Here is a 16,865-nt window from a genome sequence, read left to right on the forward strand (position 1 = left end):
GTCTCATGCATCCAGACGTCCGGCCTCTTCCTCTTTCCAGCTCCACAGAAGTAGGGCAAAGTAACACAAAAGACCCACAGGACCTTACTGGATAACAACTCAAGACATTATTTAAATCGGGAAACGAAACGTAGAAGAAACCGAAAGTTTTGTTTAACTTTCAACAATGCGGAAGCTTGTTTTTCTCATCGGTGTCGAATGTTTCCAGGGTCTGTGCTTTTGTGGAAGACCCTAAACTCGTATCCAGTCAGACTGGTTGGAGTCTGTTGCGCGCGTGTGTGTATATGTATGTATGTGTGTGTGTGTGTATTGGTGCCCCTCCCGGTCAGGTGACTGAGGTGTGTCTAATCACTAGAGCCTGTGGAGATGCTTTGTTCTATTCTACCTGTTGGTTAACTGAAAGATGATCTCCGGCTCAGCGGTCAACTGCGTCCTGTGCTGAACTAGGACTCTGCTCGGGGAAACATGATCAAATAACATCTTTTATAATTTCAAGAAACAATACCGCCTTTATTTTTATGAGAAAACGAGCTTTTTGATGCGTAAGTTATCGCTGAGCCGCTTTATTTGACCACAAAATCGGTTTGACTTTACCATGGAAACCCTTTACCTCGACCACGAAAGGAGCTAGTTAACTGAAGAACAAACTTTACGAAGAGTTTATACTTTTCTGGAATTACAGTGAGACTTTAATAACGACGAGAAGAAGTAAGAATCCGCTTTAATTCGGATTGTGTGTGGAAACGCTATGGCTCTCTCTCAGGTTCAGTGTCTTGATGACAATCATGTGAACTGGCGTCTGAATGAATCCAAACCGGAGTTTTTTTACAGCGAGGATCAGCGGCTTGCGATTGAATCGCTTATTTCCAAAGGACGCGACGCGTTTGACGCCTTTGTGAAAGAGCACGAACTGCGTCCTTTCCTGTCGGAACCCGAACTCGAGCGGTTGCGTCGGAGCATAGAAGATTATAAACCCGGTTCTGAGCATCAGAAACCAGATGGTATGACAGTGGGAGATGAAACGTTTTCTTTGCAGTATTGGCCGGACCGCTCTGATACCTCTATACCGAATCTGGACCTCGGATGGCCAGACTGCAATTCTTACCGCGGAGTGACGCGCGTCAATGTGTACACGCAGCCGCCACTGGACGGACAGACGCATATAAAAGAGGTTGTGAGAAAGGCCATCGCGCAGGCACAGAAGGTGGGTGAACTAGACTAGAGAAACTTGAAAAGCTCGATTGTATGGTCAGTCAGCCACAGAAACACCGTACACTCTCAAAAAGAACAGAAGGTTCATGTGACTGGAGTAGGCTAATGATGCTAGAAATTCAGCTTTGAAATCACAGGAATAAATTACATTTTAGAATATTAAAATGGGAAACAGTTATTTTAAATAGTGAAAAATATTTCACAATGTAAAATCTTTGTTGTACTCTGAATTAAATAAATGCAGTCTTGGTGAGCAGAAGAGACTTCTTTAAAGTCAGCATTGAAAAACTTTTTTTTTTTTTTTTTTACATTAATTCTCCGTGCAGTCTTTTCATAGCCTACAGTTTTATTTTACTCACAGATTTACTAACATATTTTGTTACATATTTGTGATATGTAAAATTATACTAAATTGCTAAATAATGACAGTGTTCACTTATTTTGATGACGTGTAGTCTAAAACTACTGAAAAACGCTGAGGCAGCCATCGGTTACTATGGCTATAAAAAGTTCTGAATAACTTTTAGTAGAGGCCTCCAAACTCGGTCCTGGAGGGCCAGTGTCCTGCAGAGTTTAGCTCCAACTTGCAACTCAACACACCTACCTGGAAGTTTTTAGCATAATTAGACCTTGATTAGCTGGTTCAGGTGTGTTTATTTAGGGTTGAAGCTAAACTTTGCAGGATGCTGGCCCTCCAGGGCCAAGTTTGGAGACCCCTGGGGCCTGTTTCAGAAAGGAGGTTTAGTAAAAACTCTGAGTATGTCAACCCTGAAATTTCAGAATGGGAGGTTTGTCAAACCTGAGAAAGCAGGGAAGTCAAGCCTGTTTCTGAAAGAAAGGTAACTTATACTCAGAGTCAGTTACCTTGGTAATTTACTCTGTGAGCCTAACCTGGTCAGGAGCAGGTTTTATTCAGTAAACCCAGAGTTTCTCATGGTCTCCTCCCCCTTTTTAAAGTGTAAGTGATGTTTAAATACCTCATTCATTCATTTACGCTGCAAAAATTATTTTTAGTGAGTGTTTTGGAATTTTAAATTAGTGCATTTTACTTAAAGGTTGTATCAGCGATTTCTAGCCTAAAACATAAAGTGTCAATTTCAGCTGACCTTTCTTCACGATCCGCTCGCTGCCTGCCCCATAAATTGTCTGTGAAAAAAACGCGTCTCTCTGGTCAGCCTAGGGTCCGAGATATGCCAAAAAAATGATCGGCACTACCAACCTTTCCACAGATAAACAAACAGTGTTCCAACCAATCAGCGTCAGGGGTTTGGTGTTGTGGACTTTCCTACTGGTGCAGGGATGTGAGGGAGGCGGAGCGAAAGTCCACAACACCAAACCCCTGACGCTGATTGGTTGGAACACTGTTTGTTTATCTGTGGAAAGGTTGGTAGTGCAGATTGTTTTTTTGGCATATCTCGGACCCTAGGCTGACCAGAGAGACGCGGTTTTTTCACAGACAATTTATGGGGCAGGCAGCGAGCGGATCGGGATGAAAGGTCAGCTGAATTTGACGCTTTATGTTTCAGGCTAGAAATCGCTGATACAACCTTTAAAACAAGAAAAATAATCTTAATGCAAATGGAAACAAGATTATTCTTGTTCTTACCCAATTTGAAGATAATTTGAAAAATAAGAAAAATATACTTTAACGACTAGATACCTAATATCATTTTTTCTTATGTAGAAAATGCATCTTGTTTTAAAGGAGTAGTTCACTTTCAGAAGTTAAATTTACAAATAATGTACTCACCCCTTGTCATCCAAGATGTTCATGTCTTTCTTTCTTGAGTCATAAAGAAATGGTGTTGTTTTTTTTTTTGAGGAAAACATTTCAGGATTTCTCTTCATATAGTGGACTTCTCGAGTTTGAACTTCCAAAATGTAGTTTAAATGCAGCTTCAAAGGGCTCTGAATGACCCCACCTGAAGAAGAAGAGTCTTATCTAGCAAAACGATCGGTTATTTTCTAAAAACATTTACAATTTCTATACTTTTTAATCTCAAACGCTCGTCTTGCCGAGCTAAACAAGGCGAGCATTTAAGGTTGAAAAGGACATAAATTGTAATTTTTTTTTAGAAAGTAACCCATAATTTTGCTAGATAAGCCCCTTTTTTCCTCAGCTGTGATCATTTAGAGCCCTTTGAAGCTGCATTTTGGAAGTTCAAACTTGGGGGCACTATAGAAGTTCATTATATGGAGAGAAATCCTGAAATGTTTTACTCAGAAAACACCATTTTCTTACGACTGAAGAAAGAAAGACATGAACATCTCAGATGACAAGGGGGTGAGTACATTATCTGGAAATTTTTGTTCTGAAAGTGAACTACTATATTTAGCTATTTTTGCAGTGCAGGTGCATTCATTCATTACACACAATTTCATCATGCAGACACATATTAATGCAGACATGCAGACACAATAACGGCATGTCCTTTTATACATAGGATTATTTTTAGGGGTGGGCATAGATTAATTTTTTTAATCTAGATTAATCTAGATTAAATCTTGGAATTAATCTAGATTAATCTAGATTAAAATGGCTAATTTGAATTCTGCTGAAGGCATTCAGAATAATGGTGCTACCCAAATAATGACTAAAATTAAGTCTTCGAGAACGGGCCAGGTGGCGCATTAGATCAGTTGCTCATCTCCTGTTTCCAAAATGCATCACAAACTGCTTGACAATTGCATTTACAACATAATTACCTATACAAACTTGTGTAACCAAGTACTTCTGCGCAAAAGGCTGCACGACGTGCGCGTAGCCGTTAAATACACAGACGCGCACGGACATGGATAGCCTATATGCGTGCATAGTCTTCGATTAAACTGCGTTGCTTTTAGAAGCGTCAATTCAGTTGTTGCATATAGTTTAATGTCTTTATTTCGGGATTATCAAAGTTAATGATAACTCACGTGCCCCAGTAAAAAGGGTCTAGCAACGCACCTGCCCTGAAGCGGCTTCATAACTGCATCCATGTCAGCACGTCTCATTTGATGTGGTAATTTCACAGAAGTTGAAGACTCGTTCTCGCCCCCTACAGTGCAATTCGACTAGGTATATGTCATCCGTGCTAAAATATCAAGGTGAAAGTCATCATATCTTGCGTAGTTTAGACCCAGCTCCCAACCCAACTTTGAAAATAGATTAACGGCGATATTTTTTTTATCGCCCGATAAGAGTCTCACGTTAACGCAGCACGTTAACGCCGATAACGGCCCACCACTAATTATTTTATTAATATATACAGGATTATTTAGATTTTTTTGTTGCCATATCCAAGTGCATGCTGCATGTATTTATTTGAGCAGTAGCATTTTTAAATGGTAGTTTTCTATTTAACAGCAGGGATGTAGAGCACATTTGTGCGGCCACTCTATGTAGAGTGGTAAAGAAAGTGTGCCTTACTCTAACGCTCTTTATGAGCAACATTATTCTATAATTATGATTTTAATATTCTTCAAATACTTGGTATTGTGGCCATCTTCATTTCATCTGTTCTTTATTATTTTGCAAGCCTTCTTGCTGTTGGCTGAATAAAGTCAAATGTTAATTTCATTTCTCTAATTAAGAAATGCAACCATTTATATTAGAGAGTATTTAATTATGTGAAAAGAGCATTAGACTATGTGGAAAAAGCTGCTGCACGTTGAAATAGACACTGAATGATATTTATTTAATATGTCAAATGTTTGTAAAGTCACAGTAGCCTACACCCATGAACCTTTTATGGTTAAAGCTTTACCTGATTGAATTGCGTTTTTATAGCTGTTTTATTTCCATTTTTTTTTCTTTGCCTTTGGACACCATGAAAATTAATATTTGTTCACTAACCCACCGTTCTGCAGTTTTTCTTTTTTCTTTTATATTACAACAGTGATTAAAAAAAAAAGTTAAGCATTGACTCAAAGTATGCAGACATCTTTTTGGCGGGAGCTGTTGCCATGGTGAATCATAATTTTGGAGCTCCATTGATCAGGGCTTTTCATAGTCTGGGTTCACGTGCTAAACCCAGAGTCAACCTACTCAGAGTGGACTGAACTAACTCTGCTCAGCTGTTCTGAAACCGAAAACTCTGAGTTTCCCATCTCAGGGATCTCTTTAGATTTGTCGTTAAGATGCTAAATACTCATACATTAATAAATTACAATTTTACCAGTTATCATTAGCAATTATCAATGGCAACATCAGGGGGGTGTTACGGCTTTAACAAAGCAAAAGAGCTTCTATGCTTATGTATGTCAACACAGACTATTCAACACAAAGCTTCTCCTACAAGCTGATTAATTTTTAAAAAGATAACCTGGAATTGTTAGGAATGAATTGAGTTCAGCAGAAAATAAACGAAACCTGTTGAATGCCCAAATATCCATCACGTTTCACAATCTTACTGGTTTCCAACTGACTCATTTGTCATGTCAGAACTTGCAAAAGCTCGCCAGCAGTTCGGCCCGTGACACATACCGGCAGAAATTCTCTTCCTCCCCCTATCTGTTTAGGACACACTCACTCTTGCTCTCTCTCTTTCAAATACTCAATCAAAGAGATTCCTTTATCCAAAGACATTTTGCACAATGAGAGCTTATAATGAGATGTCTTAATAGGTACAGTACAACAGATTTAGGGCGTGTAGGAATTGTTTTGTGGCTACATCATGTTGTTTTCTTAATAAAGAGAACATACTCCATGCGTACAATAGAATTGTAATTGGGATTTCACCTGTTTGTGTATAGTCATTTTTACACTGAGAAATAATACAGAACCATTTGTGTTTTTGCAGATGATTGCGGTGGTAATGGACGTTTTTACAGACGTCGACATTTTTAAGGATCTAATAGAGGCTGGATTTAGAAAGAAAGTAGCTATATACATTATTATAGATATTGCAGCTGTACAGGACTTCCTACTTATGTGTGAGAGAGCCAACATGCACCGAGGACACCTCAATGTGAGTTGAAGACACATGCTTTAATGTAGATTGTATTATATTATGTAATGCAATGTTTTGAGATGATTATGTAGTTTGGGTGTGTTTGTGTATGTGTATGAATAACAATTTTGTATTTATAGCATCTGCGGGTGCGATGCATTGGTGGTGCAGAATTCTATACACGCTCCGCTCAGAAGGTGTGTGGCTCGTTGAGTCAGAAATTCATGTTTGTGGATGGAGATCGTGCTGTGTCTGGATCATACAGGTTTGTGTTGTGTGTATGTACATGTGCATGAAACTGTGTTTCTTCAGTGCAAGCCAGTCACACTAGACTGTAAGGATATATGTGACCCTGGACCACAAAATCAGTCATAAGTAGCATGGGTAGGCCTATATTTAGCAAAAAATACATTGTATGGGTTAAAATTATCGATTTTTCCTTTAATGCCAAAAATCATTAGGATATTAAGTAAAGATAATGTTCCATGAAGATATTTAGTAAATTTCCTACTGTAAAACTATATCAAATTTTTGATTATTAACATGCATGGCTAAGAACTTCATTTGGACAACTTAAAGGCAAATTTCTTAATATTTAGATTTTTTTTGCACTCTCAGATTCCAGATTTTCAAATAGTTGCATCTCACCCAAATATTGTCCTATCCTAACAAATTTTACATCAATAGAAAGCGTATTTAAGTCTATATTTCTACAAAATTGACTGGTTTTAAGTCTGGTTTTGTGGTCCAGGGTCACAAAATGTACAAGGCCGTATCATAACAATAAAAATAGAAGCTAAACAAAAAAAGACTAGTCAAACAATAACCAAATCACAAGACTGACCCAATAAACCAATCATATGGCATGATACATAAAGAAAAGGGAAGTGTGAACAGACAAAACAAGAACAAGAAAGCTTGTGAGCTATTGTCACACTGAAAACATGCCATCACCTCAAAAGTGGTGTTAAATGACAATTTACGTGATTATGTGCTGTGCATGTTATTTATCTATCCGCTTTTCTGACTTCGGCATCTTTATGTTTCAGCTTTACATGGACCGCTTCTCGCTTGGACCGCAACATCGTTACAGTCCTGACAGGACAGGCTGTTGAAACTTTTGACAAGCAGTTCCGCGACCTATACCTGAACTCTCGTGGGGTCAACCTTAGCAAAATCCCATTGGCGGACCCTCCGGAGCCTGACCCTGCCCCAATTGCAGTCCCTCCCCCTGTTTCTGTAACTGTTGCAAGAAAACTAATTAACCCCAAATATGCATTATGTAATATTGATGCTTCAAGCAAAGCCTCTTCAGACAAGGCTAGTGCCAAGAACAGCAACACCAAGAATCCTATGGTCCAGCTTTCCAAGCCTCAACGGGAGCTGATGGAACAGCCGCAAAAGCACCCAGGACTTGTCGGTCTGCCAAAGGCAGATCTTATTCTCTACTTGCCCATCTGGCCAGAGCCAGACCCACCCAGTGATGTTATTGGGTTTATTAATATCCGTGATACGAGCAAGCCAGCGCCGGTGCATTTAATGCGCTCGCAAATGTTTGAAACATCTCAAGCAATCCGTTTTAAAGACCCTTATACTGCCCCACCTGAGGAGCCATTACCAGAAAAGGCAATTCTTCGTCCTAAACCATCACAGTTTTCTAAAACGGATGCAAACGTACACTCAAGCACACAACCTCAGCCAGGGACTGATCAGGATACACCAACCAGTACACCCCATTCGCCAAGCTCACCAATCCAGCAAGAAGAACCCAATCCAAACCCTCCTTCACAGGAGCAGCAGTCCAACCCTGAACCAACAGAATTCAAACAAGCTTCGGAAATGCCTATGCCCAAGCCACGCACCATTCAGTTGGTGGTTAACACCCCGGAGGGCTCTGAAGACCCAGAGGTCACTTTAGTCAGAAGGGACCAAAACCAGACAAAGGATGAAAACACGGACGCTCGAGACAACGATGCCGACAGCACCGCCGTTATCTGTGCAAATTCGTTAAAGGATAAAGATGAGAATTCCACCATGTCAGATGAATACTATGAATGTACTGACTCCGATAGCAGCGACAAACTTCCTAACGGAAGGTTAACGGGTTCAGGTCGTGTCGGAGACCACAATGTCGGAGATGCACTTAACGTGATGGCCCGCTTCTCTCAATCCATGCTGGACTTGAGATCGGAAGACGTCGCGCAAAACACTGTGGAGAAAAATCTCCTGAACTTGCAGAACAGAGATAAAACAAAGGTAGGTTGGACTTTGATTTAGTGTGACTGAATGTGAAAGTGTTGCTTTATCAGATCTGGCTCTTCACTCTACCAGTCTATAAAGCTGGGAGTGTCTCAAGTAGATGAAAAGAAGCCAGGCGTGTGTGTTATGGAACGCACAAGGGCGTGCCGGTGTGCGTTCCGGGACTCTGTTGACATTTCCAGCACGCCTGAACCTGCTGTAAGTGTTAAAACATATGTATGGGGGTAGTGACTGGGAGAAGGGGAAATTGTAAATGAAGCTGCGTATCAGACGAGAGTCGGAACATGGCATGTTATTAAGGTTTTTCAGATCCTCATTTTGGTGGGATTTCCCAATTGAAAAAATAATGCACATGTGGCAATGACTAAAATGTTTGAGGTAAAGGTGTCAGAAAACTTTTGTCTAGGGTTAAACAATATGTCAGTGAATATATGTACATAATTGGTATCACTCAATATTGTATATTGTGCTTGCTTGCTTTTCCCTATTACAAAATGATTTGCATTTAGGTTCTGCTTGCTTAAAGTTATTCTTTAAAAACTTAATTTAGCTAAAAATATAGGCAAGTTCATTTTACGTACAGTATAAATGTATGTTTAAATTAACTTGCCTAAATTTGTAGCATCTATAATGATTGGGTTTAGTTTTTAATATTTAAATTTTCATGTCTTTAAAGGAGCAGTTCACTTCCAGAACAAAAATTTACAGTTAATGTACTCTTCCCATTGTCATCCAAGATGTTCAATGTCTTTCTTTCTTCAGCCTTAAAGAAGTTATGTTTTTTGAGGAAAACATTTTAGGAATTATCTCCATATAGCGGAACGAGTTTGAATTTCCAAAATGCAGTTTCAGTGTAGTTTGAAAGGGCTCTAAACGATCCCACCTGAGGAGTAAGGGTCTTATCTAGCTTAATGATTGGTCATTTTCTAAAAAAAAAAAATAATTTTTTATGCTTTTTAACCTCAAATAGCTCTGCCATGCACATGCATACTCTGTGTAATTCAGTCAATACAGTTAGGGTAAAAACATCGCTGTGGAAGTACCGACCCACTGTTTACAAAGTAAACATGCAAAGGAGGTCAAACGCCCTTTACAAAAAAAGGTAAAACGGTGATGTAGGATGATTTTGAAGTTGGAGGAGAGTATGAGATGGGAGTTTTTTGACCTACCCTGCATTGATCCGGATTACACAGAGTACGCATGCGGATGGCAGAGCTAGATGAGATGAGCATTTAAGGTTAAAAAGTATATAAATTTACTTTAAAAAAGACAAAAAAAGACTGATTGTTTCATTGGATAAGACCCTTATTCCTCAGCTGGGATCATTTAGAGGCCTTTGAAGCTTTATTTAAACTGCATTTTGGGCACCTATGAAGTCCACTATCTGGAGATAATACCTGAAATGATTTCCTCAAAAAAGAATAATTTCTTTACGACAGAAGAAAAAAGGCACGAACATCTTGGATGACAATGGGGTGAGTACAATGTTTGCTTTTGAAGTGAACTACTAATTTAAATAATTTGAAAACACTTTACAATAAGGCTTATCAGTTACCATTAGTTAACTACATTAGTTAACATGAAGGATGAACAATTAATGTTAATTTCAGCATTTGAAGAAGCAGATGCAAAAACATATTTTTTAAACAATTTTCAAAAATCAAGTTTTTTCATTGTGCATTCCAGTTAATCTCAGTCAAACTCCAGTTGGGTTATTCAGATAACTAAAATAAATATAGCTAACTAACAATAAAAACATGATTTTTGAAAATGTACGTTTTTGCATTATTAAAATCACAAGTTGTGTTTGTTAATGCACTGTGAACTAACATGAACAAACAATGAACGGCTGTATTTTATTAACTAACATTAACAAAGATTAATGAATGTATTGTTCATTGTTCAATCATATTAGTTAATCGATTACCTAATGTTAACAAACGACACCTTATTGTAAAGTGTTACCAATAATTAAAATTATTCATTGTTTGTCAGTGAAACGGACAGAGTTTTAATATTGGATATTTAAAATCCCTATTTTTTATTGTATAGTTCTTACAAATCTTTGCCAAATGCCAATGTTTAGTCTTGTCCTATTTTTCCATCATGTCTAATGTTTTAATAAAATGCTTGAGTTAAGTATGATGTGTAGTATCAATATTTATTTGGGCATAGAACTACCCTCCTTAATGTTGTGGCTGGTTTTTGTGTGGATGCTGATGCAGAAGAGTGTAGTCCAATCTTGTTTAGGTCTGATAGACCAGCAACAAACCACCAGCTCGACCACTTTAATATGGCATGACCCCATTTTCTATAGGTTCTATAGGCTTAACAGGTGAGAAAGCTTGTACACAAAATGACATAGCACTGAATTTTTGCAGCACTAACGGATACAGCAGCTGGAGCGTGTGTGTAGTACCTGGGTAGAGTGCCCTGCTGATCATGCCAGGTAGGATGATGAAGATCATGGGAAGCATCTTGAGATAGCTGGCAAAGATTGACGCCCCTTTGGCGTGACTCAGATTCTTGGCTGACAGAGACCTCTGCACGATTACCTGCCAAGTTACAGATCAACCATCATTACTTCAATAATTTATCAGAAGAGTTTATAATTTGTTGAAACATTTGAAATCATGCCTGAAGGCTTCTTATCCTTTTTCTTTCTCACGTAAACCTTCCTCCCTTTCAGCTTAACCAGATGGTCTCCAAGTCACCAGTTCGAGACGTTAATGGCCGTGCCAAAGTGGTGATTGCTAAACCTGGAGTTTTCCATAGACCTCCTAAAAGCAGCACCCATGTGATCGGGGGCCACAGGTACTGGCAGGGGAAGGCAAATGCTGACGTCCCCTTAAATGGATCGGGCCAAAAAAACCTAAACCGCTCCGGCCGGTCCCCTAGAAGACCAAAGCCCACCCATCCAGCAGATGGACTGCGAACCGGCCAAACACGCGCTCAGCGGCTCATACACTCTCAATCTCTCTCTCCCGCTCATCGGGCCTCTCAAACAAAGTCCCCGTCTCCTCGTAGACGGGTCGAGACTTGTGTGCCATTAGGAATATCTTTATCTAAGCTCGCAGGCTGCAACCACCTCAGGGGGAAGGTTCCAGTAAACGTGTCTGTCATTGCTTTGGGGGATAAATTGCTGACACAGATGCACAATAAAAATTAACTGATTTATGGTGGCTTTTTCCCGATAATAAACAACAACTTTGTATTGAGTACAAAGGCATGAATGTGCAATGATGCAGCCACCAGTCTTCACTGATAAAGACTTTACAACTGGAGTTCAACTGGAACTGATACGAGTGGCATTTTCTGGACCATGACAAAAAAAAAATCTTCAAAGCAGTCTTACTCTTTATTGACATGCCTTTATTGAGTAATCTGGACTAGTGCAAGAATTTGGTGGTGGATTTGTGACCATGGTGATGGCGATTTCACATTCACCCCGTTGTTGACTAATTATTGTCTCAGCTTGTGGGAAAAGGATGTTGAAAAGGTTAAAGTACGGTACAAACTGGCAGCAAGTTATTTTTAAAGTCTGCAGTTGTCCCTGGTTTTATCAGAGGAGATCAGACTGTTTTAAGGCATGTTCACACCAAGACGAATGTTTCTTGCGATTGAAACATTTCATTTTAATCAACACCTGTTAATGCATCTTGAGACTGATACAAGCATTTGCATGCTGTCAATGCAACAATTCTTTCTTTATGGAGAGGCGTCTTTTAGCATTGCGAAAAAGAAAAAGTCTACCAATAAGATGAGCTAATTACCAGAACTGCTGCTGTTATATGTGACCCTGGACTAAAAGCTGAATAAATAAGCTTTCCATTGATGTATGGTTTACTAGGACAATATCTGGCTGAGATACAACTATTTGAAAATCTAGAATCTAAGGATGCAAAAAAAATCTAAATATTGAGAAAATCGCCTTTAAAGTTGTCCAAATTAAGTGCTTAGCAATGCATATTACTAATCAAAAATTAAGTTTTGATATATTTATGCTAGGAAATTTGCAAAATATCTTAATGGAACATGATCTTTACTTAATATCCTAATGGTTTTTGGCATAAAATCAATAATTTTGAGCCATACAGTGTATATTTGGCTATTGCTACAAATATACCTGTGGTACTCATGACTGGTTTTGTGGTCCAGGGTCGCATATAGAATTATGACTTTGTGGTGCTCACAAACTGAATATTTTATACAAATATTTTGAAAAAAAAAAAAAGCTGGGTTTTTCCATTTTTTTCATAAACGCCACCTACTGTCAGAAGGTGAATTTGTATTTTAATTCAGCCGGTCTGCAATTTTTTGTTTTTTTTATTCTGACAATTGTTGGTGTGAACAGGCCTTCAGAACTAGCCTTTGAGTTGGAGTCAAGACCAAACCCTCCGAGATCCAGACCAAGACCCCTAAGACCTGGACCTAAACTCAGACCAAGACCTGTCCATTTTAACAAGCTGAAACTTATTCAGAAAAACACTGAATTTATTGCAGCACTGAGCCACTTGGTGTGCAGTGGGGAATTGACTGTGGTCATGACTGAGACCCTTATCCAAGACCCAGACCAAGATTTGAGCCCCCAACCAGAAGAACTAAGTAATAAGACCCAGACCAAACCCATATTTACTGGGTCTTGAGGGGACTCCAACTCTGTCAGTATTTCCATGAATTTAATAATTTAATCTATTAGTAATTTTTGGTTTTGCTTGGTAATGAGGTTATAAGAATGTAATATAAGAATGTTGTTGTTGTTGTTTAAAGACGTGATGTGCACTGTACTTTCGAGAAGGAAAGTGTTACCATCTTATATCATTTTTCCACTCTTATACATGTTTTTTAGCAAATGATCAAACAAATCAAGGCACTTTAAAGATGCTAGTCTGCACACAATGATTCTCCCAGTTTCTGTAAGAATATACTTGAATCATCTGGAGATGTTTTAGTGATGCAGGACTCAATTGACTTCAGTTGACGCCAATCAGCCTCATTATCATTTGCGTCAAACTGCAAGGGTCTACCTTGAATTAGATCCATTTGCAAAAAGCTATTCATGCTTGGTAGATCTTTTTCCTAAAACTTCTCTTAAACTTCAGTTTTAAAAAAAAAATCTTCTAGCAGAGTACAACCCATGCAAAATACATTTGCAATAGTGTCCTCTACGCAAGGCTTTTTACATTGTGTTGTGAGAACCAGGTTAGCCTTATCTATTAGGGTAGCATACCTGATCGGTGCACCAGTACCATGTTGCAAGAATGGTTAATCCCAGTGTCATTCCTGGCCAGGGTAGGTCTCCATGCACGGGGTCTCTGAACAGATGCATGGCATCAGCCCTGGGCAGGTGACATGTTGTGTTTGGGATGATCTTAGACGGCACAGCTTTCAAATACACGCTCTCCAGGTTATTGTAGCCTCCAATCTTGTTGAATGCTGTAACATGTATATAAATACATATCAGCTAAATCTTCTACTTTCTGGGTAACATGTAGAGGTTTAGCATTAATTGTACTCTGTAGTAGCATCAAAATGACATGGCGTCAAATGGAATGTAAATGTTGAATTGATTCCAATTAAAATATTTAAATTTCTTTAACTTGTTTAGACTTGTGTGTGTGTTTGCGTGTCACATTCTTAAATTCATTTTCGGTTCCCAAAAACCTTTAGAGATGACTTTCCATAAACTGCTAAAGACATTTATGGGATTTCCCCATTTCCATGCCTCCATACTAACCAGCTATGCAGGTTTTAATGTGTCCTAACCAGATTTAAAACCCCTCAATTTTTTTTCCTCGGCACTGAACAGCTATGTTACAGGACATTTCCTGTTGTCTGGTTTCTATTTTTGTAACAGCCACAGTGAAATCTGCTCCACATTACACCAAATGTGTTATTTTTGCCTGTTTTTACTTTCGCTGCGGAAAGACAAATTCCAGATGATGCATTCCATTAAAAGACAAAAGTTCGACCCTAATGTGAAAAGCTCCATGGGAATGCATTTGTTTTGATTAAAGCTCATTCGTGTTGAATATTCGCATTTGGTGAGTATTCTAAGTTTTATGCATTTATGCAAGAAAAATTGTGTATATTGAATTTTTAAATAATTGATTTAAAAAAAATTTTAATCATCAATAGGCAATTTTACAACATGTATATTGTTTTTGCATTTATCAGCAGACCACCAGAGGTAAGTAAAGGTAAGATTCAAAGGAATTCATGTTGCATTTAGGATCTTGATGCTGAAAATAAGACCTTTCTTTAAATGCAATGTATGAATGTGCCTGTCAAACATGTTCTCTTACAGTTGCCATCTGTTTTCAGCAGTTTCGAGATGTACTTGCTTCCCCATTGACAGCTGACATGAAATCACTGCCAGAGGAGAATAAAAGACGAGGCCTGAGATTGACTGACCTGTAATGGTGAGGATGACCGCTCCAATGATCATGATGAAGGTCTGAAGAGTGTCGGTGTAGATTACAGCAGCCAAGCCACCTGGAGAGACAGAGGATTAAGCGGGTATTGCTCAATTCTCTCATGATGGTTTAATGTGATATGAGTCATCGGGTCAAGTCTGAAATAGCGCTTGTAGACAGAGGAGTGAATACAGTGACAGCAGAGCAGCGGATTTAAGTAATCATGTAATTATGCTGAAATTAGTCACGTAGACCATAATTACTACAGCAAAAATTAACTGATACTGAACCACCGGGCTTCGGTGAGAAAGTTTAAATAAGTAATTATTTAGTACCAGCTTTTATTTCCAAACAATCGACGGTAATATCCAAACCAGTAGTTAAGTAGCTCGCTCGAGGACTCTTCTAGTTTATAATTTACACTATCCACAACTCCAACCAGGAAAATTCCTGTTTTCGAGCACTGAGCTTTAACCATTACGCCACCCCATCCAGTTTTACAGCATTACAGAAACTTCTTAAAGACCACATTTGAGCATTGCATGTGCTCGCTCGGCTGTAAATCTAATGTTTGACAACAAATGCTGTGCTTTGTCACGCTACACTTCTGCTGGTTGGAAAAAGAACTTGTTTACCGCAAATACTAATTAGAAAACTGTTCACTACTGAAAAATGTAGCGGTGCCACTTTACAAGAGCTATCATGAGCAGACTATTTTATGGTTAAGTTACATGCATATATTGTTCATTGTTGATTAATCTATTATCAACATTTTTGTATGAACAAACATGTTATTTATCCAGCTTGATTAGCTTACAAATGCGTTAGTATACGTGAAAATCACATTTACACAAATATTACTAAACCGTTTTCAACATTGATAGTGAGTAATGTCTTCTGAGAAGCAAAGTAGCATATTAGAATGATTTTTGAAGGATCGTGTGACATTGAAGGCTGGAGTAATGATGCTAAAAATGCAACTTTGCCATCAGAGGAATAAGTACTCTTTAAAATATGTGACCCTGGACCACAAAACCAGTCATAAGGTTAAATTTTACAAAACTGAGATATATACATCATATGCAAGCTCAATAAATAAGCTTTCTACATATGGTTTGTTAGGATAGGACAATATTTGGCCGAGATATATCTATTCGAAAATCTGAGGGTGCAAAAAAATCAAAATACTGAGGAAATCACCTTTAAAGTTTTCCAAATTAAGTTCTTAGCAATGCATATTCAATATACTAATCAAAAATTACATTTTGATATATTTATAGTAGGAATTTTACAAAAAATCTTCATGGAACATGATCTTTACTTAATTTCCTAATGATTTTTGGCATAAAAGAAAAATCTATAATTTTGACCCATACAATGTATTTTTGGCTATCGCTACAAATATACCCCAGCCACTTAAGACTGGTTTTGTGGTCCAGGGTCACATATAGTAAAATAGAAAACAGTTCAAATAGGCTGACTAATGCAGGACTGGTGAACATCTTACCAACCCCAAACTTTTATACAGTATGTATACAATATACGTACAAACCTGCAATAGTGTAGAGAGCAGTGACGACTAACATGAGCACAGTGGACAGGTAGAGATTCCAGCCCAAACAAACCTGGACAAACAAAGCTCCAGAGTACAGATCTGTCTGTAAACGAGAGAGAAATTTGAGGTCAGGTCGCTGTGTTCAGTTACAATGCATATTTTGTCACCGATTTGTGTTTCTCTTCAAATTGCTTGGACAACAAAAGTATAAGAGTACGTAAAGCTATAAAATGATTGTTGGCAATAAAAGCTTAGATCAGTTGGTCTTGGAAGAAACTGATAAGACATCAGTCTGACTTTTATTTTTAGACTTTGGAACCAGCTATATAGCTTGTATCTTTAAAGGCGCTATACAGCTCCTTTGTCAAATGGTGCTACTGTATGTAGAACCATAAAACATAAAGGTTCTTTATTGGCATCGATGGTTCGATGAAGAACCTTGAACAACCATGGAACACTCTTAACAATAAAGATTCCAAAGGGTGTTTTTGC

At 38.4% G+C, this 16,865-nt stretch overlaps 2 protein-coding genes across 2 annotated transcripts in view; one reads left to right on the forward strand and one right to left on the reverse strand.

The window, feature by feature from the left end:
* slc5a10 (solute carrier family 5 member 10) overlaps positions 1-16,865 on the reverse strand; it is a 39,570-nt gene that overhangs the window by 14,487 nt on the left and 8,218 nt on the right. Inside the window, exons 6-9 of the mRNA XM_073843282.1 lie at positions 16,371-16,476; positions 14,817-14,897; positions 13,633-13,838; positions 10,822-10,957 (exon numbers count right to left, since the gene is read on the reverse strand). Coding sequence (XP_073699383.1) covers positions 10,822-10,957; positions 13,633-13,838; positions 14,817-14,897; positions 16,371-16,476 — 529 coding nt within the window. The remainder of the gene's footprint in view (positions 1-10,821; positions 10,958-13,632; positions 13,839-14,816; positions 14,898-16,370; positions 16,477-16,865) is intronic.
* On the forward strand, positions 347-13,614 carry LOC141337458 (protein FAM83G-like). The gene is made up of 5 exons (XM_073843283.1): positions 347-1,204; positions 5,994-6,161; positions 6,284-6,408; positions 7,193-8,399; positions 11,092-13,614. Exons 1-5 carry the CDS (start codon positions 749-751, stop codon positions 11,569-11,571), a joined length of 2,436 nt encoding a protein of 811 aa, XP_073699384.1. The 5' UTR covers positions 347-748; the 3' UTR covers positions 11,572-13,614.

Source organism: Garra rufa, chromosome 6 (assembly GCF_049309525.1).
Source record: "Garra rufa chromosome 6, GarRuf1.0, whole genome shotgun sequence".
Classification (NCBI taxonomy): domain Eukaryota; kingdom Metazoa; phylum Chordata; class Actinopteri; order Cypriniformes; family Cyprinidae; genus Garra; species Garra rufa.

Excerpts from the sequence above, each read along its gene's own strand:
- LOC141337458 (XM_073843283.1), top strand. The coding sequence starts at position 749 with ATGGCTCTCTCTCAGGTTCAGTGTCTTGATGACAATCATGTGAACTGG. Across the intron at positions 6,162-6,283 it reads TGCACCGAGGACACCTCAAT|CATCTGCGGGTGCGATGCAT; the intron begins GTGAGTTGAAGA and ends TTGTATTTATAG. Across the intron at positions 6,409-7,192 it reads GCTGTGTCTGGATCATACAG|CTTTACATGGACCGCTTCTC; the intron begins GTTTGTGTTGTG and ends TTTATGTTTCAG.